Source organism: Erythranthe guttata, chromosome 7, assembly GCF_056151865.1.
Source record: "Erythranthe guttata isolate IM_541 chromosome 7, IM_541, whole genome shotgun sequence".
NCBI lineage: Eukaryota > Viridiplantae > Streptophyta > Magnoliopsida > Lamiales > Phrymaceae > Erythranthe > Erythranthe guttata.
In genome coordinates, this window is record NC_142539.1 from 1627547 (window position 1) to 1654213 (window position 26667).

The 26667-nt window shown below is 35.3% G+C and overlaps 3 protein-coding genes across 3 annotated transcripts; 1 reads left to right on the forward strand and 2 right to left on the reverse strand.

The window, feature by feature from the left end:
* Positions 1 to 1004: 1004 nt before the first annotated feature.
* Positions 1005 to 4680, reverse strand: LOC105953337 (sugar transport protein 13). Its single transcript, XM_012977000.2, has 5 exons — positions 4317 to 4680; positions 3895 to 4217; positions 3204 to 3328; positions 2825 to 3116; positions 1005 to 2119 (listed from the first exon to the last, which is right to left on the reverse strand). Exons 1-5 carry the CDS (start codon positions 4450 to 4452, stop codon positions 1418 to 1420), a joined length of 1578 nt encoding a protein of 525 aa, XP_012832454.1. The 5' UTR covers positions 4453 to 4680; the 3' UTR covers positions 1005 to 1417.
* An 8174-nt stretch (positions 4681 to 12854) lies between these two features.
* Positions 12855 to 19489, forward strand: LOC105953336 (protein TIME FOR COFFEE). The gene is made up of 13 exons (XM_012976999.2): positions 12855 to 13301; positions 13387 to 13941; positions 14027 to 14232; positions 14317 to 14542; positions 14632 to 15019; positions 15143 to 15200; positions 15305 to 15406; positions 15511 to 15778; positions 15906 to 15987; positions 16072 to 16138; positions 16236 to 16586; positions 16695 to 18831; positions 18907 to 19489. The coding sequence occupies exons 1-13, from the start codon at positions 13202 to 13204 to the stop codon at positions 18945 to 18947; spliced, it is 4581 nt and encodes a 1526-aa protein (XP_012832453.1). The 5' UTR covers positions 12855 to 13201; the 3' UTR covers positions 18948 to 19489.
* A 2681-nt stretch (positions 19490 to 22170) lies between these two features.
* On the reverse strand, positions 22171 to 25215 carry LOC105953335 (vacuole membrane protein KMS1). Its single transcript, XM_012976998.2, has 8 exons — positions 24864 to 25215; positions 24156 to 24367; positions 23963 to 24041; positions 23570 to 23869; positions 23311 to 23468; positions 22941 to 23057; positions 22664 to 22846; positions 22171 to 22576 (listed from the first exon to the last, which is right to left on the reverse strand). Exons 1-8 carry the CDS (start codon positions 24925 to 24927, stop codon positions 22394 to 22396), a joined length of 1296 nt encoding a protein of 431 aa, XP_012832452.2. The 5' UTR covers positions 24928 to 25215; the 3' UTR covers positions 22171 to 22393.
* Between the last annotated feature and the right edge of the window lie 1452 nt (positions 25216 to 26667).

A 26667-nucleotide genomic window follows, 5' to 3' on the forward strand; every position in this document is an offset into this window, starting at 1 on the left:
CCCCCTCGGTATTTCTCAAATCTAGAAATATATAAAAACTCGAGTGAATATAGTAGCATTAACGGCCCTCCCCCTAGAATTTTTAATTAGTGTATTGGCCCTCCGAACTTAAAATCCTGGCTCGGCTAGTGGCGTGGCTGAAGTAGAATACCACTTTCTCCATTTTATTTGATTCTTTATTATTTTTTGTGATAAATAGTATAAAGAAAAATTTGAAGGTTAAAGTTTACTAGTGGCTATAGTGGCATGGTTGGCTGTCCATGTTAATTAGCTTTTAGTTCACTCCAATTCTTATATTCATTATTCAATGTGTGTTTTTAAGACAGCCAAAAATATGCTTAGTTAATAAGAAATTTTGAGTTCATTTTCAACAATTGTAAGAATTTATCTAGGCAATATTTAGGGGCGTGTATGTATATATATCAATCGAATCGAGACGGGATTGATTGAATTTATTGAGTTTTTATAGTTCTGTTTGAGTTTTGTTTGATATAAGCAACCGAATCGAAAGAATCGAGTTCAACTAAAAATTGATGTTTTCGTACATATTCTATCATTTTTTTTTTCTAATCGAGCTTGGGCTCAAGCCAAGCTTACCGAACAAAAATACGTGTTCAAATTTGGTTCGTGGCGTTTACTAATTGAACTCAAATGAACTTCTAAAAAGCAATCTCAAATTAAGTATTGAATAATTTAATTAATTAGACTTAAACAATATTATTAATATTAATTAACAAAAATAATAATCCTGTCTCACATTCTCACTATCTTAGTCCTAGTTGTTGGCGGCCGCATAACTAAAAAACATCATAACAATTGTTGGAAAACTTAAAAGCAAAGAATGATTGAATAATATAATTAAGGTTGTCTCTTGTGCAATGAATTAGTATATGAAATGTTGTAATAATTAAGATAAATTAAATCGAAATTAAAAAGCAATATAATTCTATGAATTTTTAAAAATAAAAAATTAAGATCAATGGAGTTTATAGATAAGAAAAATATTTATCCTTGGTCCAATCTAAATTTTTTTTTTTTTGATAAGGGTCCAATCTAAATTTTAGTTTCTCCTTGTTACATAGTAGTGAAACAAACCCCTCTCTTGCATAATATACATACACATACACCTATATAGAGAGTAAATTACAATCACCTCCCCGAGATAAAGTTATAATTACGAAAAAGACCCTTTTTTGAGAAATTACATCCAACCCCCTACATTTTGTAAATTTCTTGAATCCACCCCTCTACAAAAGGGTGTTAATGTAAGAAATGTGCAAATTGGAGGGTGGTGGATGTAATTATGATAAAATGAGGAGGGTTTTTATAAATAGACTTTATCTCAAGGGATGGTTGTAATTTATCTTATCTATTAAATTATTGTAGCATAATTCAAAATCTACACCCAAATCCTTTATTAATTGTGGATTTGCCCATTTTTCATCTCAATATTACCATTTCCCCACTTGCCATTATTCTCCTCATCTCCAACATCACTCATAAACCTCTTCCACAACCAATGCTTCTTCCACACCATCTCCGTCATCTCCTCTATCGGCACGTTCTTCGTCTCCGGCAATAGGAAAAACACGAAGAACGACATCACGAGAACCCACGCGGAGAAGAACAAGAAGATCCCGAACTTGAAAACGCAAAGCATTGACAGAAACGCCTGAGCGATGACGAACGTGAACACCAGGTTCACGCACACCGTCACGCTCTGCGCCGCCGACCTGGTCTCCAGCGGGAACGTCTCGCTCGGGATGAGCCACCCGAGCGGGCCCCACGACCAGGCGAAGGCGGAGACGAACGTGCAGACGAGGATCACGACGAAGATCGCGTATCCGTGGCTCAGGTTGTCCGAGTGGTCCGTCACCTTGAGTCCCAAGATCACCGCTATGACGACCTGCGATAGGAACATCTGGACACCGGCTTCGAGAAGGAGCACGCGCCGCCCTAGCTTGTCGACCGAGTAGATCGATACGATTGTGGAAAGTACGTTGACGGCCCCGAGGATCACCGACGAGTATAAAGCCGCATCGCTCCCGAATCCGACGGTGGTGAATAGGACCGGCGCGTAGAACATGATCGCGTTGATTCCCGTGAATTGCTGGAAAACCTGCAGCAAAGCAAAATTTCCCGGTAAAAAAAAATTCAAAAAAAATGAATGATAGTAAATAAGAATTTATTTAATTTAACACCCCTATGTTGTATAATGTTGCTAAAAAGTCCTTGTATTATTTAACATTCTTCCTGCATGGTACGGTGAGTTTTGATTGGGGCAGTTTGCTGAAACAATTGCATTGTAGAGAACTTTTTGCAAATATTAATTAATAATGGGTTTTTTGCAAAAACTACCCATATGTAATCACTAATTGCTAAAAAGACCCTTGTGTTAAAAAAATTAACAAGAACCCCCTATGAATAGTCAAAGCCAAAAAGGCCCCTAACAACTTATTGTGTAACGCACGCGCGGATTGTGAGAGTACAAGTGTGTTTTTTGACTTGAAAAGTCAAAAATACCCTCCAAAATTCTTTTTGTTTCCTTTTTAGTTATATTTTTTAATATTTATTTTGTAGGGTACTTTGGTGTTTTCACATAAGTCAACACTAGATTTCGAAATAAGAACCGGGTTGCTTCAAAAAACGCAACATAGAGGGGCTTCTTTCTAATTTTTTTAGCATAATGGATTTTTTCAGCAATTAGAAATAACACAGGGAGGTTAATTTGTGCTATTAACTCTATTAATAATATAGGGAAAGTTTTAAAAACTAAAACAAACATAGGGTGTTTAATGCAATTGTAAACAAATAAAAAACAAACCTGTAAAGACAAAGCAATGATCAATTGAGGCCTGTTTTTCCTCATGAGCAAATTCCTGAAAGGGTGCTTAACTAGCTTGGCTACACGGCTAGCCTCGACGAGCTCGTTGAATTCGGGCTCGATATTATCGGTACCTCTAATTCTCCTTAGCACCGCTTTTCCTTCGTCCAAACGCCCTCTTTCGATTAAGCTATTGGGTGTTTCCACCACCAATAGTGCTCCGATTGTCAGAAGGCCGGCCGGTATTCCGGCCAGCCCTAGTGACAACCTCCACCCCCATCCTCCAGCAATTCTAGAACAAAAAATAAAAATAAAAATTGTCATGTTTCTAGATTAATGACGTCATTAATTTAATGAAAATAATTATTTATTTAATTACTTAGCAGTGCCGTAATTAACGAGGTTGGCGAAAAGAATTCCGATGGTGACGTTGAGCTGGAATAGAATGTTGAGCCCTCCACGTATTCTTGTGGGTGCAATTTCTGATAGGAACAGCGGAACTGCCTGATAATTAATTAATTAATTTAATTACCAATTAATTCACAATTAGTCTAATTAATTGAAATAATTGAAGGAAGAATAAACAAAAGAAGAAACTACAAGGAAAGTGTGATACTTTAATCTTTAATAAATTGGGGCCCCAAAGAAGTAATATTCATACATGTGCAATAATGCAACTCATTATTAATGGATAGAAAAATATATTAAAGTATGGTGTAAAAGGCTGTAAGAATCAGTATCAGTGTATCACTGTCCTTCTTTGGACCACAAATATTTTCCCAAAATACCCCTACCAATTATAAAGCATGTGCATTTTCTTGTGTCACATAATTTCCAATTTGGACTGTATTATTATTATTTCTATTTTTATAAAAAAAAATTGTTACAACAAACAAATGGGAGAAAATTCAAGAATTAGGACGAGGATGTTGAAGTGTGAACACCATATTTTTGAACTACGAAAAAAAGACACTCACATAGTCGTTATACGAGTGTTCGGAATTCGGATCCAGAATATGAAATTCGAACGTAAGTAAGATTAAAAAGAAGAAATTAAAAGAAAATGGTACCTGATTAGCGAAACCGACACCGCATCCGAGCAAAATACGGCCGACGATAAGCATGGCTAGGTCTTGGGCACCGGCGTTAAGACCAACTCCGATAATGAAAAATAAACCCGCAATTAACATGGTTGGTCTCCTTCCGAGCTTTCTCGTCGTGTAAGAAGCGAAGAAAGTGGCGACTAAACCCGCGAGATACAATGATGACGTAAACAATTGCAGCCCTTCGTTGTCGTATTTGCAGTAATTACTGTTTAGCCCCGGATCGTTTACTTTCTCGTGCACCGCGGGGAAGAATTTCTTCAAGAACGGGGCCATTTCCGTCACGCCACCTGTAATTTTTTTTTTTAAATTAGTTTAATTGCAAAAACTTAATATAATTAATGGTATATATTATTTGAAGAAAGAAAAAGAAAAATTAAAAGACTAACCCGAAACACCGACGTCATAGCCGAACATTAGACCTCCGGTCGCCGCCATGATGCATGAGATGATTACTATAGGGGTGATCTTGGCCTCGAACTCCGTGCCGCCGCCCGATGAGGCGGCAAATCCTCCTCCGGCCATGTCTCCAAGCTGTATGTATATGTGTGTATATTATGTTATATGTAAGTATTCCAAGTTCAAGAAAAGAGGGAACAATGGAGTTGATTGCTAGAGTGATGAAACTATGGGAATACCTAAAGAGGTATATATAGAGTTATAGGTTAGTGAGAATTAAAAAAAAAAAAAAATAAAGAAGGGGTGATGGTTTGTTTTTGTTTTATTATACTTCCCACAAATATCATGGTATATAATTTGTTATATTATACGGTTGAATTTTTATAAATTGATACAGTTGGAATTAGAAATACTTTATTAATTTAATAATATATCAAATTATCAAACTAATAATTTAATATGTTTCAGTGAGATAGGATCAGAATAAAATATTTTTTTTAAGCGAAATTATTAATTTATCGACATTCGTATATATTTTATATAAACGCGATCAAGAATATGTGCAAGAGTTCATAAGAACCATGGGGATCTTTACACGTGCACCATTTAAAAATGGTTTTCTCTTTTACTTCCTAGTTGACGGCTATAATTGATAGTCAACGCACGTCTCTACATCTCAGGCAACAATAAATAAATAAATAGATTATTTCTTTTGTGATCCGGTATTCGGTATTTATTTATTTTATTTCATTTTGGAAAGAATACTAATAAAAAATAATTTACTCTTAGGATCTTTTTGCTTTTGTATAAAAATAAAAAATACAAGATTTTTTTATATAAAAATGCAAAGATTTTATTACAAGCTGTGAGGATCATGCCACGTGGCCCTATATTAGCTGCAACAAGATAAAATATGTATATTAATATTAAAAAACAAAAAAATCAAATCGTTGTGATCCATTAAAAAATATGATTGGTCAAATATTTGACCTTTCTAAAATTCTCAGTGTTGAACTTTTGTTACATAAGACAAAAGCTTCTTGTGACACGTGTTTTTGTGGTTTGATATTTTTTAAACTTTTTATAGGATATGGTAGAATCAAACATACATGTGTGGCCATGTGACTCACAAAATTCCAACCAAGAAAAATGTGTTAAATTAGTATTTATATATATCTTATATATAAAAAAGAAACGTCGGCAACTCTAAAAAAAATTCTAAAAAATTCTAATGGTATTTCTGTAAATATTTATTTTTAATATTTTCTTTACTAATTTTCTTACTATAATTTCCAACAATTATTAATTTCTTATTTTTCACAATATATCTCAAATCTTAAGAGATAAAGATAGAAATTCAATTTGTTAAATCTTAATTTATATATTTGGATCATAAATCTTAATATGCAAAATTTTAAAAAACTAATGTTATATATAATATGAATAATACTACATTATTAAATTTTTCTATGTTAGTGTATAATATTTTCCTATTATGTATTAAATTGATTATTTTTTTTCACTTTTTAAAAAATATCTCGTGCATCGCACGGGGAAAAAATACTAGTATGTATAATATAACTAAGAATTTGTAAGTATTTATATGTGTGTGATTGCGTATAACTCAAATGTGCAGAATCACTGATCAGTGTATTTCATCAGGTGTAGCAGAATTATGTGAATAATGCTACAATTATATTGATGTTATTTTAGGTTAACAAGCAAGCACCTTTTTTATTGATGTATTATATTTGATCATCAATTTGCAGAAACAGGAAACAGTACAACAAGAATTTTACACCAAAAGATAAGAGATGTGTTAGATGGATACCTAATTCTTTTTTTTTTCTTAATTAATTGCAATATATATATATATATATATATGCTCATTGTTTCATTATTTTTAGTTTTTAAAGAGAATTATATGGAAGATATAAAAGAGTATCATCCTAGTGATTTATTAATAGTGTCACACTTTTAATTAAACATTTAATTTAGTCCAAATTTAACTTAATAGTGTAGCTTGCATTAGAGATTTAAATAGCTAAGGAATTTCTAGCCAAAACTAGTTTTTTTAGGAGCTATGTGCAATTAAATTTAAATTCAATTTCTGCCAAATATTTTCATAAAAGTCAGATTCCTATACAGTTATACTTCATAGGATATATATATATATATATATATATATATATATATATATATATATATATATATATATATATATATATATATATATATGCAAACCTAAAATACCTCATACAAAGGAGCCCAATAAGGCAAAGGGCCCAAGCCATGGTAGCCCAAAGAGATGAGCACCTTAGCCCAGTGGGCCTCGACGGGAAATATGTCGACTAATTGCCGAGCAATTTGCACTCAGACGACTGTACCGAGCTGGAAATCCGACACTGTGGCAAGAGCATTCATTGCCCTAACGAAGCGCCACTGACAACCGGTCAGTGGCATTTAATGCATCCGACACTACCATTTAATGCTGAAATGATCGGCGCAAGCCGAAAAGTCGGAAACGGTCATAACGTCGTACTAGCTAGCCTTACCAAAAAAGGATTAGCGGCGAGTTGACAGGAACGGCAAGGCGACGTATTCTCAGCCCAGTTTTTTAGGAACTCTTTGGGACCCGATGAAGGTAAGTATAAATAAGAACCAATCCTAAAAAAAAACACCATTCGACACCTACCGACTTGACCGTCGGAGCGCTAACTTCAACAATTGTGGGTTCTCACCTTTTGTAGATCGGCCGAGTTCTCCGAGGCCCATATCGAGTAGTCGACCCCTCAAAAGTGACCCCACATCATCAATCGTGTTCGACAGACGGATCACTGGAGTTTGCAAAAGCTTTTACAAATGGAATATGAATTTCACTTAAAACAATTTAACTCATAATTCATAACTTCTGCTTTTAAATAAGTTTTAAAAAACACCTAAATAATATTGCACCGAAGTACATATTTTACTTTCTCCATGCAATATATTGGGCTTCATTTATTTTTTTATAACAATGCCTAAAGCCCATAAATAATAGTCCTTAAAGAAGATAATAAATAAGCCCATAAAATTTAGCTTATGCTCAAACATTTTTCTTAATGACAAACTAATTAACAAATTAATTAGAATAAGAATTGCCACGTCATTTTTACAATAAGCCTAGAGTTCGCTTTCACTAAATAATAACCTCACCAAATTTTTATGTCCACCTGGCAACATTTTGAATTAATTTTTTTTTGTCCACACCACATAAGCTTGGGATCTGATGAAATTAAATAAATAATAAAATAATAAATAATAAATAACAAATAATGAATAATAAAAAAATAACAAAAAAAATAATAACGTCTCTATCCCCCACCGAAAATTCTAAAATAATATAGCCAGATTGTCTTGTTCCACTATCCAAATAATATATTTTATTCCCCCAATCTTTACAATTAAATAATGTCAAAACGATGCAGTTTTCAACAGTTTCAATAATATAAACATATAGTACAAAATAGTATTTAAATAGGGATAAATAAAATATCAATTTATGCATTCCCCTAGACGAAAGTGGGAGGTGGGCCCCAGTCATAGTGTAGACTAGTGCTAATATATTTCCTAGATAAGATCCTAATATATTAATATTACAACTAGTAATTAAAAATTGGGACAATTAAAGTATTATTTTTAATATATATTTACAGTTTAATTTAAAGAAAAATAAAATAAAATAAAAATATCTTGGCTAAAGACACTGTATCACATTACACGCTTGTCGCATTTCATGGACTTTTTGAATACTATATACACTTTACAAGTGTGTATGAGTGTGTGTGGAAAAGATAAAGTGGAATTTAAAAAGTAAATAGTTAAATTGTTCAATATATATTATATACATATAATTATGTATATATATTGGATAGAATATTAATTAAATTGGTATGGCATATTCTTTAATATGTTGTTTATTTAATTTGGTAGAAAACATTTTTTTAATATTAGACCAAACTCTTTGATGGGCTTTCTTGCCATCCACAACCACTAAAAAATAATGTTTCTCAATTAATATTAAGCAATTAAGTTTTAAATAAATTGAAGATGACCCTTTTGGTTGTTGAATCATACAAACATTGAGATAAATTTATAATATAGATGATGAAAGTGATTAAAATAAATTATTATTGTTATTAATAATAATAATAATACTAATACATAATAATATGCACCCCACCCCCCCACCCCACCACCACCACCACATAAACTTGCTTGCCAGCCATGTATATCATGCAAAAAGGTGCATCATATCTTGCTCTTTACATTATAAAATATAATTTAATTTATACAATAGTTATAATTGGCACCATTTATTTCTCCTAATTAGTTAATTAAGACATCACTTTCAATATTATTTCCTATTATTATTATTATTATTATTATTATTATTATTATTATTATTATTATTATTATTATTATTATTATTATTATTATTATTATTATTATTTATGGGATGTGATAAATACCGAATCAAATTTAATTATATCATTTTGATTTCAAACGTGATTTTGACTGTGTTTTAATTTGAATTTGGCAAAATTCAAAGCACGTAATTCGTAGGCCTTTGAGTTAGTTTTCTAATTCAACTTAAATCATTGAGATTGGATATCGTGTGAGAAATATATTCATGAATCGACGAACATTGCCAACTACTTTAATATTGTGAGTTATTTAAAATTCAAAATGCAAATCATTCATCAATAAGTACTTTTATCTAGTTAAATTCAATTAGATTAGAAAGCTAACATATATAAATAGAGTTTCCGAATTTTAAATTTTATCAAAATTAGACAAAATAATGGTTAAGTAACATTTAACGTCAGAACAACATTAGTAAATTTGAAAAGGATATTTAACATTTCAAATTAAGTTAGGACAAGTCATTGTCCGGTCTTGTTAATAAATAAATTACATAAATAAATAAAATAAAAAGAAGTCATTAAAAAGTTAAATTCGAAGGCAGACACGCACACGCGGTTAGAAAAAGTGCCACGTTGGAAATGATGACGTCATTAAGTGGGTAGACACGTGGCTGGTATTATTTGAAAAATAAAAAAATAAAAAAATAAACAAAACAAAGCAAAAGCAGTGGTGGCTCAACAATTTGGGGATGTGGGTCCCACGGGTCCGACGTGGTCGATACAGTGTCATAAATAATGGGGTTATTATTTTATTTTTTATTTTTTTATTTTTTTATGGGGTATAATTAAAGTGACAGTGGGCTGTCCTATACAGGGTGCTTTTAACGTGAACTTTAATGCACATTTTAGTACTCTTGATAATGCTACTTTTATTTATTTAAACCAAAATTAAAACAATAAAAAAATAAAATAATTGTACTTTGACGTTAATTTATAGGCCTTTTCTATTATTTTATTTACGTGGATTAAAGAGAAAGTGGGTTTAAATTTTCAAAATTTTACTTCAACTAAAAAAAAGGAGTATTAAAAATTAAAATGAATTAAATATATAAATATTTTTAAATATACATTATAATTATAAAAAAAAATGATATTGTATGTTTTTAAATACAAAGTCCAAATTTATAATCCTAGGTAGACTATGCCTAACTTCAAATTGGTGTTTATATTATTTAATATCCATTATTATTATTTATTATTATAATATAAAGGGTAAATTACAAACACCCCCTGAGGTATGACCAAATTACAAAAACACCCCTCTTGTTTGGATAATTACAACCACCCCTCAACTCATCAAATTTAGTGGAATCTTCGAGATTATATGGAATATTATCACTTTTGTACCCGTTTTATCCCATTCAAACTCTACATTATGAAGCAAGATGACCATAATATGTGATTTTTAGCTTGTATATATCAGTTTGTGGTGCATCAGAAACTGTATTTTTTACACAAAAAGAGTACAAACTAGAGCACATTTCACGGAATCTAGATGACTATGTTGAATTTGGCATCATAAAGGTGGAGGTCTAAGAAAAAATCATAGTTGAGGGGGGTAGATGTAATTATCCAAACAAGAGGGGGGTTTTGTAATTTGACCATACCTCAGGGGGGTGTTTGTAATTTACTCTAATATAAATTAATTGACTAGTTCAACTTAATTAAACTATGAGGCTACACGCTTTTACATGAACATGATTTCCGAAAAAAATAATAATAATAATAATTTAATTAATCGTCCATGCCACGTCATCGCTTAGTTATTTTGCCCGGTGGCTTTATCATTCCCTCTCACAAGATATTTGGCTTTAGATGAGTGGTGGATGGGCATTAGCCAATCACATGATCCAAATGCTCTCTAGAGGGATATAACAAACAACAAAAAAATTGAGATATTCTACACGTGTCGTTACCACAATTGGACACGTAAGGAAAATGACCATGCCACGTAGGAACACTACTACAAATGGCGGGACCAGCCAACATTGTGGGCCCCATCAGGGAAAAGGTGTTTAAAATATATAAAATCAATTACAAAAAGCGGGTTTTTATATATATTAGCATTTTTTAGTTTTTTACTTTCTTGATTTACTTTCTTAGGAAATGAATCTTCATAAATTATTCTCATGAGTATAAATATTGATTTAATTATATTTTTGAAATTAAATGAATTTTAAATTTGTAATAAAAGTTATTCAAAAAAAATATATATACTTATATATATAAAATATTTTTTTACACTAATATTGAACCGGCATAAATATTCTTCTTAATTGAGCAGATATTTAACTTAATACTAATAATGTTCAACAATTTTAATTGCAATCCATATTATTTAAAATTCAAGATTCTATTATTAACTTCAATTTTTTTAATTCAAAGTGCAATTTTGACTAGAGAAGCAAACCGCAACAAATACAAAAAAAAGAACGTAAACCGAAAGGTGGGACCCATAGAAATTTGGAAAAAGATTAAAAAATTATGACAAAGCACCATTAAAAAATAAAATAAAATAAATATCTAATAGACCATGTTTTAATAAGCATAATAATAATTAAATAATAATGATTTGTACCGCTACGTGACAATTAAGCATTAAACCGATAATAAAAAATAAAAAAAAGTTAATCAGTTGGGGCCCACGGGCATTTCTCGGAAGTTCCGTGACCGTGACTCCAGTTTTATTTCCCCCGACTGCTTCCTTCTCCACCGTCAGATCATTCAAAAAATCAACGGCGGAGATCTGTCCCAATTCTCCACGCCCCCACCAAACATGTCTGCATCAGGCTGCCAGCTAGGACTTTTTAATTCCAACTCTCCACGTTGCCACTTTATCTGACGGCCCATATTTTCTCATCCATCCCGCCAACAAAATCTGGACCGTAGAATCCGGACCCACACGGTCCGTGAATTAATTATTAATTCATTAATTATCGGCTGTTTATATAATAATAATAATAATAATAATAATATAATATAGCTTTATTATTATTTTATATTAATTGCAGGTCTCAAAAAATTGATGACTTGCCACTTTGGAATAGATTTGATGTATTAGATCAGATTCACGGGCATTTAATTATAGAAGAACAGTAAATTCTCAGCATTTACTTACTATTTTTTAATTAAATTAATAATAGGCTAATTTTTAAATTAATTAAAAAGAAAATTAAGTAGTAAATTGCGGAACCGGAAAATAATGAAATTTGACCGGGGCTTTACCGATATCTTCTGCGGTCACCTAGATTCCTTGTGATCGTCATTTTGCTTTTACCAAGGTCACCGTTCAACCGGCTATATCCGGTCACTCCTAACCTCTCTCTCTAAAGGTTGTAGGGAATTATTTGTTTAATGTGTGTCCTTTTACTTTTTTTTTTTCCTTTTATCTTTTATAATTTATAATTCACATATTAAAATTTGGCTTATTAATATTAGAGCACACTAATTTTTGTCTTGCTCGTTGTAATTAAAGATTAACATTGATTAATCTTTTATATTTAACTACAATTCGTAAATTATACGAGTTTGTACAATGAATTTACTTAAAAATTATGGGCAGGAAAAATAAAATACAAATAATTATATGTCACGCTTCAACTTTTTCAGCTAGATCAACTTGTTTAGAGAAACATAACTGAGTAATTGATATCGATTTCGATAATTTGGGAGTATATTATCAAATTTATGTTAATGATATACTTATAATTGAATTGCAGTTTGATAATCAATCAAAAAATAAAAAATAAAATTGACTAAATGTTTCCACTAATACAATGATTAGAAGAAAAAAAGAAACATAAATAATTACATATTGGCCCCTCCCAATCAATTTACAGAGCCGTGAGTAGAATGCCTGCCTCAAATAATAAAATGACAAAAAAATCATGGAAGCTTGTGGAGGAAGGGAAACCGACACGTGGCGGTCACGATTTTTATTTTAATGAAGGGTAGATAATACCGCCATGTTGGCAACTAGGGTATTTGTAGCCGTTGGATTAACTAAGGAAATGGAGGGTGGAGATTGATTTAAATGACAAAGCGAGCGCATCTGAGGCCTCCACGTAGGCAAATTTGTAGATGTGAAATAGCTCCCCTTCAAAAACAGATGATGAGCGAGAGATTGTGTTCAGCAGAAATAAAAGGATTCATTTAGAGAGAGAAAGAGAAGAGCAACTTGTGAAAGCTGAAAGCGAAAGGAGGTAGAGAGAGAGAGAGAGAGAGAGAGAGAAAGATCTTAAAAGAAGATTGCGGTTTTATCCGGCCGGATTTATACTAAATCTCGGGTGTTTTCCGGCGATTGCTTAATTTCCGGCGAATTATGCGATAAAGCGGAGTCTGATGAGATATTATCGGGTAGGGTTTGTTGAACCGGGTCAAGCTCCGATTTTTATCAGGAAATTACAGTAATGGATAGGAACAGAGAAGCCAGAAGAGCTACTAGTATTGTGGGTTCTAATGGCTTCAATAAAAGAAGACACAGAACAAATAGTCTCAGAGATTCCCCAGGTAGATTCAACTCAGATCTGACTTAATTTTTTCTTCATCAAGATTCAATTTTTTTTTTTAAAGATTTGATTTTTTTTGGTTGCAGATGAAGAGGGGGGGATTGAGTTGCAGGAATCTGCGAGATTAAGGGAGAGAGTGAAGAAAGATCGAGATCGAGAGAGGGAGAGAGAGAGAGAACGGGAGAGAGATTTAAGAGAGAGAGAAAGGGAGAGAGATTTAAGAGAGAGGTCCAGCCGTAGTAGCAGTAAGAGAAGAAGAGCAGAGAGATTAGCTACCAACAGAGACGATATCGGTGGAGATGAAACTACAGATGAAAGCTTCAACGAAGACGACGATGAGGAAGACGAACACACCGCCACCGCAGCCGCCGCCGTTCGGTCGTTTCCGCCGCCGCAGACGGCGGCGGCCGGTTCCATTTCCAACCACCACCACCACAACCAAAACCACAGTTTCAGCACTAGTTTTAGTCAGCAGCATAGTAGCAGCAGCGGTAATATTATGAGTAGTAATAACAACCATCTACAGCATCGGAAAAGCTTCCCACTGAGCTCTTCCTCCGCCAAGGTCTTGAGAGCGCCGCCGGTCTGGAAATCCGGCGATGAAATGATCAGCGCCTCCGTTCCAAGAAAAGCTCGCTCTGGTAAATTTAAAAAAAAAAAAAAAATTTTTGCCTTTTCTTGATTTTCCTTCTTCTCAATGATTTCTCATTTTTTTATTTATTGAAGCGTCTACGAAGAGGCTGCATGATTGGATTTCAAGCAGCAGTAACAACAACAGCAGTGGCGGTGGAGTCGAACAGAATCCCGGCCAAGTTTCCGATTCTCCGGTGGGACAGGCCCCGGTTTCTGCATCACCTCCGTTGCAAATTCCGGCGGCCGCCGCCGCGCCACTCTCTCCGTCTTCTTCCAATGCTTCCGCCAGAAAGAAGCTTGTTAGTGTTTCAAGATTTCATCTTTTTTTTATTTTTAATTATATCGAATCTAAATCGAGACCGATTTTTTTTGGTAATCTACAGAAAACTTCCATTAGCAATCCCGGGCAGAAACTCAAGCCACCGCAAAAGGTCTCATCTTCTTCAAAGCCCAGCTCATCGAATCCCGAAGAATTGGAGATCGAAATCGCGGAGGTTTTATACGGTTTGATGACACAATCACAAGGCCCTTCTTCTTCATCGAAGAAAGAAGATTCTAGAGAAGTTAAGAATTCCGAAGCAAATACTTCGAGCCCTCTTTCCGCTGTCGGTAAGTATCAACTCTGCTTAATGTAATTTAAGTTCCGTTTTATTTTTTTTTCGATCGAAAAATTGATAAAAAAATGTTCTTTATTGCAGCCCCAAAGAGAAAAAGGCCGAGGCAAATACCGGAGAATTCCGTTTACCGAGACCCTGTTCCTGCGAAACCAGGGGCAGAGCAGATGCCGAAGATCGAGATTTTGTCTCCTAATTTGGAGAAAATTTCTGGATCCGGAGGTGAAATTGGGTACGAAATGGGGGGTAATTCTGTAATTTCACAAGCAGAGCCGCCCGTACCGGCAGCATCGGAATCGACGAAGCTGGATTTGGAGTTGAATTCGGTGGTGGAAGAATTGAGGGAGAACCGAGATTTGGTTGCTAAGGAAGAGGTGACGTCACCAAAGGAGAAAGAATCTCCTGCATTAAGAACATTAAGAACAGAGAATAGCAGCAACATGGATTTACAGTCAACAACTGTCATTAAAGAGTGAGTTTATAGAAATTCGATATTCATCGAAACCAAAAAGATTTGATTTTTATTTATCTTTATTATTTATTTTCTTATTGGGTATTGTTAAATCGGGTTTTTGTTTACTTTTTGGGAAATCAGGAATTTGGTGTCGCTGATGGAAAATCGGAAGGAAGAAAAGTTCGAAATAGATCTAATGGTGAGTGGAGCACAGATGATTAAATTTTTTTTTTTTAATTATGTTGTTTTAATTGATGAAATGGGATTTTTCATTTGATTTTATTTTTTATAATGGTAATTCAGGCGCCGCCTCCACAAGTAAGATCGTCTCCGGAGAGAGATAACAAGATTGCTTCGAAGGCATCAACAGTGGATCCTAAGCCGATTTTTTCAATTGATGATGCAGTAAGTAGATCGATCGGTCATTTTTTATCGAATCTTTATTTTATTTTATTTTCGTCTAGAAGTATGTTTATGATTTAATTTTTTTTTGCCCTTAAAATTTGAAGCTGTCGGTACCAAAAAATAAAGAAGATGAGAAGGGTTCGACAAATGTGGCAGCTGAAGAAAAGAAAGGTACAGGGTTAATCGAAGAAGCAGAATCTCACAAAGAAATCGAGAGTAAGGGAAGGAATATTGATTTGCATCTCGATTTGGAAAAGTCCGATAGAGACGGCTGTGCTGGATTTAATTCGACAGTGAACAAATCGCAACCGCAGATTCATAAGCAGATGCCGTTTAAGCCAACCAAAGAAGAACCACCCACTGATAAATCTGGTATTTTTTTTTTTGTTTTTTTTTTTTAATTTTTTATTTATTTTTCTGGGCTTAGTATTTTCGTATCTTCGAAATTATTTATTCGGTTTCTGATTTTTTTTTAATATTTTTTTTTTTTCGGTTTTAGGTCATGTAACAAGCTCATTGCCTTTGCCTTTGCCTATGCCAATGTCAGTTGCTAACTGGCCGGGCGGGCTTTCTCCGATGGGGTATATGCTCTTAATTAGCTATTATATTTCGATGCTCATTTATTCTATTTTTAGCGATTTAATTAATTTAATTATAATTGGCAGATACATGGCCCCTTTGCAAGGAGTTGTCTCGATGGATGGAAGCGGTGTCACACCATCACATATGCAGGTAAATAAGTTTTTCCTTTTTTTTTTTTTTCTTTTCCATTTCAGTATTTTTTTATTTTTTTTCGTTTTCTTGATTGTTTGTGATTTGAATTTCTCAGCCACTATTCTCTCAGCCCCGTCCGAAAAGATGTGCCACACATTGCCACATTGCTCGAAATATACACTGTCTGCAGCAGTACATGAAGATGAACCCCTTTTGGCCGGGTCCCACACCACCCCCAGCCTCGTTATTCGGGTCGACCCGCCCGCCCGCGCATGATCCAAATGTGAATGTAACAGTTAGAGGTGGTAATAATAACAACCCCGATAATAAGGCTCACAGCCCCAATCACAGTGGAAAGGAGAAAATTTCTCAACCGAATATCAATTCCGATTCTTCGCAGAGAAAGCAACAACAGATTCTAATCCAGCAACCATTACCGCCTTCCGTATCACCCCCTAATTTACTGGTATTTTTTTTTCCTCGTATTTTTGCTCACCCCACTATTTTATTTCTTGATTTCTTTCATTTCATGTAACTAAGGTTTGATTATTTTATTTATTTATTTATGTAACAGGGGCCCACTTTCATCTTCCCGTTGAACCACCAGCAGCAACAAGCAGCCGCCGCTAGGCCGAGCTCCGCGAAATCTCCGGCTGCCAGCAGTGCTTCGTCCGCCGCTGCCGCCACGTCAGCAGCCGCGGCTGCTGCGGCGGCTATGAGCTTCAACTACCCTAACATGGCTCCAGCCAACGAAACTCAGTACGTGGCTATTATGCAGAACAACGGGTACCCTTTTCCGATGCCTGCTGTGGGCCCCCCTCCGAATTACCGGGGCCCGGCCATGCCGTTGTTCAACGGCTCTTTCTACTCTCCTCAAATGATTCACCCTTCACAGTTATTACAGCAAAACGCGAGTGCGCCTAGTAATTCCTCGTCTTCTCAGAAGCACTTGCAGAGCCAGCAGCAGCAGAATCCGTCGTCCAATAAAACTCAGCCACCTCAGCAGTACGCGCAGCACCAATCGAGGCCAAGGCACCACCTCGAAGGTGATCAAGATAACAATAGTAGCCCATCGACGAATGATAGTAGTAGTAGGGGGTATCGGCCTCCCATGAGTATGTACGGCCAGAATTTCGCTATGATGCACCCGCAGAATTTCGCCTTGATGACTCATCCTCCTCCTCCTCAAAACGAGAAGAAGGGGGCCCACCAAGCGTCGAAAGGTGGGGGCGAACCCTTGCCTCAGCATAGTTTTGCTATGTCGTTCGGTCCTGTGAATGGAACTAGTGGTGATATGATGACATCATCAATGGCTCAAAATCAAACGATGTTTCAGAATTCCGCGCAGAATATGATGATATCATCAATGGCTGCACACAAGAAGAGCTTCAGAATTTCCGATGACGGTAAATCGGGAAGCGCCGATTCCTCTGGGAAGGCGGCTCTTGGCGGCGGCGGTGGTGGTGGTGGTGGACAGTCGATTGCGTTTACGAGAGGTGATTCGCCGGTTAGTTCGATTCAAGCTAATAATAGTGTGATTGAGAGTTCTGCTCGATCTTTAAACAATGCGTCGAGTTCTGCACATAGCTCTAGGGCTGTGGCGGCGGCGAATGTTGTGGGGCCCACGAGTGTACAGAATGCTCATATTGCTCAGCTCCACCACCACCAGCAGCAACAGCAGCAACAGCTGCAGCAGCTGCAGCAGCAGCAGATGATGCAGTTTAAACAGCAGCAGCACCAGCTTGCAGCTAGTCGGAGTAAGGTGGTGCCGCCGCCTACGAATAATACCGCCGGAAGTAATAATAATAATATATACTCTGACCAATTGAATTTGTCTTCTTCTACCATGGCTGCCAAATTTCAGAATGCGCAAAACCACGTACAGAGCAACACCAGCAGTAATGGTGGGGCCCAGTCTCCGCAGTGGAGAAGCTCCACTACGAAAACCCCGTCTTCTTTGGCGGTGCCACCGCCAACAACCACGGCCACAACAACGTTAAAGAATATTCCTCAGCATCAGCAGCACTCTCGAAATCAACCTCAGTTGATGCACACTCAAATATCCTTTAGTGGCGGTTCAAATCAGAAACCACCGTCAGCAAGTCCACAAGGGGGGCAAGGGCCCCCTCCACCATCTTCCCCAATGATGGTCGGCGGCTCTCCGACGACCTCCTCCGTCTCGAAAGGTGGGCCCGGTGGCAGCCCGCGAACCACTTCGTCCGCTTCTACAAGCAACAAAACGGGCCAAGGTTCTTCCTATTCGGTGCAGTCGATAATGCCTAATCAGAGGTCTCCCTCGATTCTTGGAAACCCTAACGTAACTTCTTCGTCCAGCTCAGCACCGAAAGCTCAAATGCCGAAAACTATGCAGCAGACGCAGATGTTCTTCTCGAATATGTACAGCCAATCGCAACCGCCACATTCGACGAGCAATAGCCCGAACGCTTCGGGCCCCGGCCCATATTATACGCAGCGGAGGCGGCAGGACCAGCTGGCCCCTGGCAGTGCTCCCACGCCGGCTGTGGGCCCCACTAGTGCTAATACGAACGATCCGGCCATAGCAATTGCTGCGGCAACAAAGGGTGGTGGTGGTGGAGGATTGCCCCCTTCACAGGGGGTGATGCACGCCATGTTGCCAGCTGGCTTCTCGTATGTGCATCCTGTTCCGGCGGCTGTTCCGGCGAAACCTTCCGAGCAGAAACAAACCGTGGGTTAGTATTTACATGCCACCTGTCTTTATAAATGGGGAGTAAATTTTTACGAGTGAGTTTTAATTTTTTTAACAGGAAACGAAAATTTGCATCAATGGCAGCCTGAGAAGAAGTGAAAGAGACTGTGCAGTGAATCGTAATATCACAAGACAAAAAACACTCTGATGAAACACATCTTTCGTGTGGTGGATTTAGCAAAAAGGCCACCGTTTTTCTCGAAGGAAGTGCAAGGAGTGCTTTGGAGGTTGGATGGTGCTCTCTACATGAAAATTGTCCTGAAATGCAAATGCAGTGAATTTGGCTGTAATTTGACGGTCAAGGAGTCGGGGCTTTGAACGGGAAAAAAAAGATCGGATTTTTTGCGTTCGGTTATGGAAAAAGAAGTTAGGAAGTTAGAAAAAAGCAAGTGAGGAGCACAGCATATATGAAAAGATTTTCTCCCATCTGTTTTGTTTGGTCATAGGTAGTGGAGCTTCTTTTTTTTCTTTTAATCTTTAGTATCTTCTGTTTAGCTTTTGCTGAAATAACTAAAAGGAAACTAAAAAGACTAACATTTGGACATATATATATGTATGTATGTATGTATGTATGTATGTATGTATATGTTGTTTTTAGTGATATGGAATGATGGACCACAATGTAGTTGTGTTTGTATGGATCTGGTTGGAATATGGGAGAGGAGGAATACTTTTTCTAATATTACAAACTCTAAATATTGATGTTTCTTTTGTGTGTGTGTGTGTGTGTGTGTGTGTGTGTGTGTGAGAGAGAGAGAGAGAGATAGAGAGAGAGAGAGAGAGAGAGAGAGAGAGAGAGAGAGAGAGAGAGAGAGAGAGAGAGAGAGAGAGAGAGAGAGAGAGAGAGAGCTGTTGCTTGTTGGTATTGTGAGAGAGAGAGAGAGAGCTGTTGCTTGTTGGTATTGTGAGGGAGAGAGAGAGTGATGCTGGCAGTTGTGAAATGGGGAAGTGGACCATTTTGGTTGGTTTTTGTTTACTTGGGGCCACAAACAAAATAATAATTTGTTTGTGGTCCAATTAATTTGGTGACCACGCGCCTGTGTTTACTGTCTGCATATTACTACACGTGGTCTATGTCTATTCGACATTTATTTCATTTGCATCCTTCTTTTATCTTCACATTTGATATCTGCACCTAATTTAAAGTTTTTTTTTTCTTTTTGATCTTTGACAAATGCCTCATTGCCTCGGAGTTTGATCAAGATTTAATAAAATTAATGATGATAGAACTATTTCTTCACACACACACTTACCAACATTTCTAATATAAATTACGGCCACCCTCCTGATCTGATGTTAAATTATGAAAAAAATTCTTCATGTTTGAGTAATTACAGTTATTCTCTCAATTATGAATCTTGTTACACGTCTCTACTTAGGCGTCAAATTTAATGGAATCTTTTAAATTATATGGAATATTATTTAGTTTGCACTCGTCTTATCTCGTCCGAACTCCATATTTTGAAACAAGATGATCATAAGATGTTTCTCTTGGCTTGTAAATATCAAATTGTAGTGCATCAGAAAATGTATTTTTCCGCAGAATTTAGAAGATTCTTTTGAATTTGACACCATTAAGGTAGACGTGAAAGAAGATTCATAGCTGATGGGATGGTAATAATTATCCAAACAATATGATTTTTTTCGTAATTTAACCATACATCCATAATTTACAGTTCTAACAAACTTTGTAAAAAATCTAATTAGCTATTTTAGATATTAACCTAAAGGGGAAATAACTTGTGTATTACTATAATAACGCAATCATTAAAATTTATTGAATTAGGAGAAAGCAATAATACACAGTGGGACCCACAATGTTGCAAGAAAATCAGACAGAAGAAGTCACATCATAGAAATAAACAACCTGGAAATCAGGAAAAAAATTTATTGTGGATTTCATATTTGAGGGTGTTTTGCTGTCAGTAAATAATTTGATAAGGGGTATAATAGACTTTTCACAAAGTCTCTTTATTGTGAAACTTTGCCATACAATTACCGACAGAAATGAACAAATATATATGGACCCATATTCACTGCAAAGGTATGGTCCTTATTTTCTAGCACATGGTACAAGAAAACAATGCTGGCCCAGGTTCGGAGTGCGGTTTTGGGTAGGTTTGGAGTGAGGTATGGCAGTCTTTAGTCAAATTAGTCAATTATCCTTTTATTTTATTTTTTCCTCTTTAGTGAAGAATTATTCAATTGTGCATTTAATGAAATCCGTCTTCATTTGCTCAATCTCAATATTAAACAATTTTGGGAGCAAACTTTGTGTGGATATGACTTATAGTCGATGTCAGTACGTATAAGTTAAAAGTTTTGCATCATTCAGTGATGCAGACGATGTGTCGGTGAAATGAGTTAAGTCTACCTAACAAATTTAGTGAAAATGCTAAATCATATCGAATACATGTAATTAAGAACAATAATGCATACCTTGCAATTATATATGACACTTCAGGCGTTTAACACTTGCGCGCCTTCCTCCGTATGACGGATAATTATTCTACTAGTTTAAATGTCGAACTTCCGTATATTCTACTCTGACAATTTTGCTTTATTTGCATTAAATCGTCGTAACATCTTTTGGATGTAATTCGATTGGACCAAAATCTAATCTACAATATACGTTTATGTCGGTAACGACTACAAATTATTCTTCTCTTGCATCTTTGATCACGAACTCAAATTTCGAGATTTGAGTAGTTTGCTTAAAACCCCTGAAATTATTAAAATATGAAAACCCACTGTCTATACTATTATTTATAAAGATCTCATCATTGTACGGATTAATATATAGATTTTGAACTGCGTACGTGTACAAAGTATAATCGCTAATCGCAATTTAAAGCACTAATTCCGCTGCACTATATGTTGGACTAATCACAAAGCATAATTAAGAATATAATAATCGAAGGAATAAGCAATTAGTACGAATCTTTGATTAATCAACTTTTTTAATGCTTAAAGAAATTGGGTAGTGTGTTTGCCTTGGATTAATCAACTATTAATTAATTAGACACCAATTATTAAAATAATAATAATTAATTGGACACCAAGTAAATCGAATCCAATCATCCCTTACGTAACTGATAATAATATGAATAGTACAAAGTATATTCTCTCCAAGAATTATTATTAATTATAATTTTATTCCAAATTACAGGGTTTATTCGAAAGTGAAAAACTAATTCCAATCCTATTCTAAAAAGACCCAAAAAATCGAAAAAATTGGAATGAAAAAGTTCTTCCAAAATTGAATTTTTTTTTGGATCGAAATCAGCGATTTTTTTTTTCAATTAAGTACTCACATATAATATAAAATACATAATAATGTTTCTTTTATTGCCCAAAAATTAGTTACACAAAGCTCTTTCATGGCAACAAATAGCTTAAATTTTGTATTCCTTATGTACAAGCTTTGACATGTGGGCTTCCAAATGCAAAACCTCATCCTATTATAATTATAAAAATTATTATTTAAAAAAAAAAGACTAGAAATAAAATTTAAATGAAAACAGGAAAATAATGAACATATAAATTCATCTAGAAGAATTCTCAGTAGGGTTGTCCGACTTGTTCTTCACGGCATCGATTTCCTTATCTTGCAGCTTCTTTAAATACCTTTGCGCAGTCGAGTTCACAATCTTAACGAAAAAATTCAATAGCATGATCCAAACCACAGTATTCCAAACTAAAGCAAGCGAAAAATCCCATTTCTTCACCTGATAAAAAAAATATGCAATGTTATATAGAAAGTGCATAGAAAGGTAATTAAACGGGATTAGGCGAAGCGGGACCCGCAAATGTACCTCGACATTTGAAGGGACGTTATTAGGTTTAGTGGCTAAGTACTTGTCTTTCATCAAATGAAGCTTCGTAATAAGGCTTGGTATGATTGAACTGAAACCAGGTAGAAAACTAAGCACCCAAAGTAGCTCGTTTTCGATCCAGTAAAGAAGTTGGTTGTTGCATACGCATATGATAAAAACTGTCTGCAGAATTATATAACAACATTTGATCAAGTGTAATAATAATTAAGAAATAAAAAAAATAAAAAAGGCGACAAATCGAGGTTTGTTTATAAACCTGTATATGAGTCTTGATAATAGCTTTGCCTATAATAGTGGCGAAAAAGAATTCCCAGAAAGGGATTCCGAATTGTCCGCACATTATTCCCGCAAGATCGAATAATGGATTAGGTACCTACAAAATATTCCAATAGAAGATAATTTAAAACTTTTTTTAGCAAACTCCCCCCGAAAGAACTCACTTTACAGGGGGTTGTGTGCTAAAAAAATGCATTATAAGGGGTTTTTTTGCAAATATTTATATCCGGGGAGTTTTTATTAGCAATTTGACATACACATGGCTAATAAATGCAATAAACTCGGGGTTATAATATAAGAAGAATGGAACGGTGGATTTTCGAGTCACGTGCGAAAATTGAATTACTAACCGAAGCAAGAACTAAAATTGTGAAGAAGTTCAAATACTGCGCGTGAGAAAGGAACCAAAGCTTGGTTTTATTTAGTTGAGATGATATAAGCCCGTCTTTTTCTGCTGAGGAACCATCCAATTCTTCCATTGCATTCACCGTACTGCCCGACAAACGAGCTGCATAACGAATAAATATCAAGTCCTAAACATGAATCGAGATACATCACTAATGAAAAATACAATATGGCATTATTGCATGTAGAACCTATGTATAATACCTGCCCTTGAAATGAAGTAGGGTGGAAGTTCACCGAGGGCAGTACCTAGACCCCACAGAATAGCCTCCAGCTGGACCTGAGGCAAAATGCTGCTAAGGGGAATCTTTACACCGTTCGATGACTCAAAAAACGGGGGACCAAAATCAGCACAGTCCTTTCCGAGCCACGTGGGACCGGCTTTCAACTGTATTGTGTCGTATGGAGCACTTTTGATGTCTGTTCGGCCGCATTGTATTGCTTTTATAGTGAATAAGGCGATGTGGGGTCCAAGGTATAGAACAAACGTGTGCAATCCAGATCCTATTTTATACATAAGAATTAACAGAATTAACGCATAATAATCAAGAACTAAGGAATTAGAATGGAAATTTGCTTGTTCGAGTCTTTGCTTACCAAGTCCTATCGAAGATGCAACACCAAGAGCAACCCACCACAGTCCAAATCGAACATAATGGATAACTTCTTCAACATGCTAAATTGCCGATTAAAGAAGCGTTAAATAAAGTATAGTAATTTGCAAATGCATCAAATTGAACAAGGCAATAGTACGAAAGAACCCGAAAAAAAAAGAGGGTATTTCGGTCACCTTTTCATGAGGACCATGAACAGTGAGAAGTAGTGCACAAGTTATCAAAATAATAGAACTCAACGGAATAAACCAATTGCGATGCGACAATAGATAAACTACTGATTTTCCGAGATATTCTCTAACAGCAAGAATGAAAAGCTTTAGTGTCTGGAAAGGCTGAGAGCTCAGCGTCAAGTTTTCTAGTTCTCGTCGATGCTTTGTATGAAGCCCTGCAAAAGCAGAAACTAGTCAACCGAAGGAACATAAAAACCCGACTCTCCACCAAAATCAGAAAGGCCGTCGTTCTAAACTCGAGCACGTAAGCCAATACATAGACGCTTAAGAATTCTTTTAAGCTTCATTGAGTCGTAAAATTATCTTGCTTCTTTTCGGTAAAGATATAATTAACAAGGGGCAATAACAATTTTCTTTAGACAATTTCACCAACATAAACATTTCTTGTAGTAAATACACAAAATCATTTAATGCAGATTGTTACTAGTGTGTTGAAATCTAATTAATTCCCCCAATAAAATAAATTCCATTGAGGCATTACTACAAACACCTTTCAGCATATGCTGATATATATGCATACGAAGAACTCCCAATTGAATTTCAATCATCAAAATGGAAAAGGAACCAACCAATCTATACTCACTTCCCACTTTTCCAGAAACAAATCCCTAACCAAAAATTAAACGTTAAAAAATCCATATCGAAACTTGCCTGAGATCGACATGGCTATATCGCCGGAAATACTGTCGGAATTTGATTTTTGGTCGGAGCCCATTTACCTATATTCTTTACACACGCCAACCCATCAATGTATGCGTACGAATCAATCTACGGAAATGAATTAGAGAAAGGGAAGAAAAGGGATTGTGTTCATCAGAAAACAATTTTTTTAGAGAGAGAGATCTGATTGAGAAGCGAATTTTCTGGCAGATATATAATTTACCGAATTTTTGCATGGGAAATCCCGCCCTATACATTTATTAACGACCGAAAATTCATTATTACTACTGTTTTATTGGACTTCAATTTCAACTGAAGAAATGTTTTTTTTTTTTTCTGTTATGAACCAGACATTCATCTTTAATGATTTTAAATGGGACAAATTCAATTTTGGTCCCTCAAGTTTACACTCATTACATATTTGGCCTCGTATGTTTGTAAAAATTACATTTGATCCCTCATATTTCAAAAAGTCGACACTTTTAACCCTTTCCGTCAATTTTTCGTTAGTGCTAACGGAATCAAGCTTGTGCCCTTCAATGCCTTAACTGACGGACTAACGGTAAATTGGCGGAAATGACAAGAAGTGTTGAATTACTGAAACATGAGGGACTAAATATGTTCTTTTGTGAACATGGGGGACCAAATATAAAATGTGTGCAAACTTAAGGACGAAAACTGTATTTTTCTCGATTATAAAAATAAAATAAAATATTCAAGTGAGTTCAACATAAATATTGGACTTACACTTGTAGTTGGCCCAATACTTTAGTAAAATATTAGGCCGTATATTGGGCTTCTATATTGGGCCGTAACGTAAAGCATAGAGTGTAATATTGGAAGTAATATTTTATTTTTTGAATATTTTAATTAAAACTATTGTTCATGTTTAATAATATATATATATATATATATATATATATATATATATATATATATATATATATATATATATATATATATATATATATATATGAAATGCTATTTACGGTCACAAAATTGCTATTTGCGGTTTTTCACAAAATCCCCCAAAACTTTTAAAAAAATCCAAAAACCCCCCAAAACTGCAAATAGCAAAAAAAAAAGAAAAATCGAAATCAAGCTTGAAGAAGGGTTGGGCTTCGATTTTTTGATGTAATTTCGACTCTTTTATGTGTAATATGCATTGGGTAGGTCGATTACGGAACCAATTTCATGTTAAAAAGCCCTACAAATCGATTTGTATGGTTTTTTTTTTCGCAAAAAAATGTTCAAACGCCCAAGATGAACGCCCGGAACGTGCGTTCGTACACGCCTTGGGCGTTCGATTATAAAAAAAATTTGGCACTGGACGCCCAACTTGGGCGCGCAAATGCAGCTTGCACGCCCAACTTGGGCGTGCACTGCATGAATGGGCGCCTAAGTTAGGCTTTTACGCGTTTTGGGGGGAGGGGTTTGAATTTTTTTGGGAAGTTTTGGGGTTTTAGAGAGAAAAAATGTTTTTTTGGGGGGTTTTGTTATAAACCGCAAATAGCAATTCCATATATATATATATATATATATATATATATATATATATATATATATATATATATATATATATATATATATCGCTCAGTAAAATTTCCCAAAGAAACCAAATTTGAATAAGTTGGAAAGTTAGGCACAATTCTTGATTTGACTAAGCCAGCTTTTCGAATGAGATTGGAAATTAAGTTAATCCGATTTGGCTTCGTTAAGGGCTTTTTAGTAATTAAACAATTGTGAAATCGGCAAACAACTTGATTTAATTTCCCTATTTGGTGGTAGTTGAAAT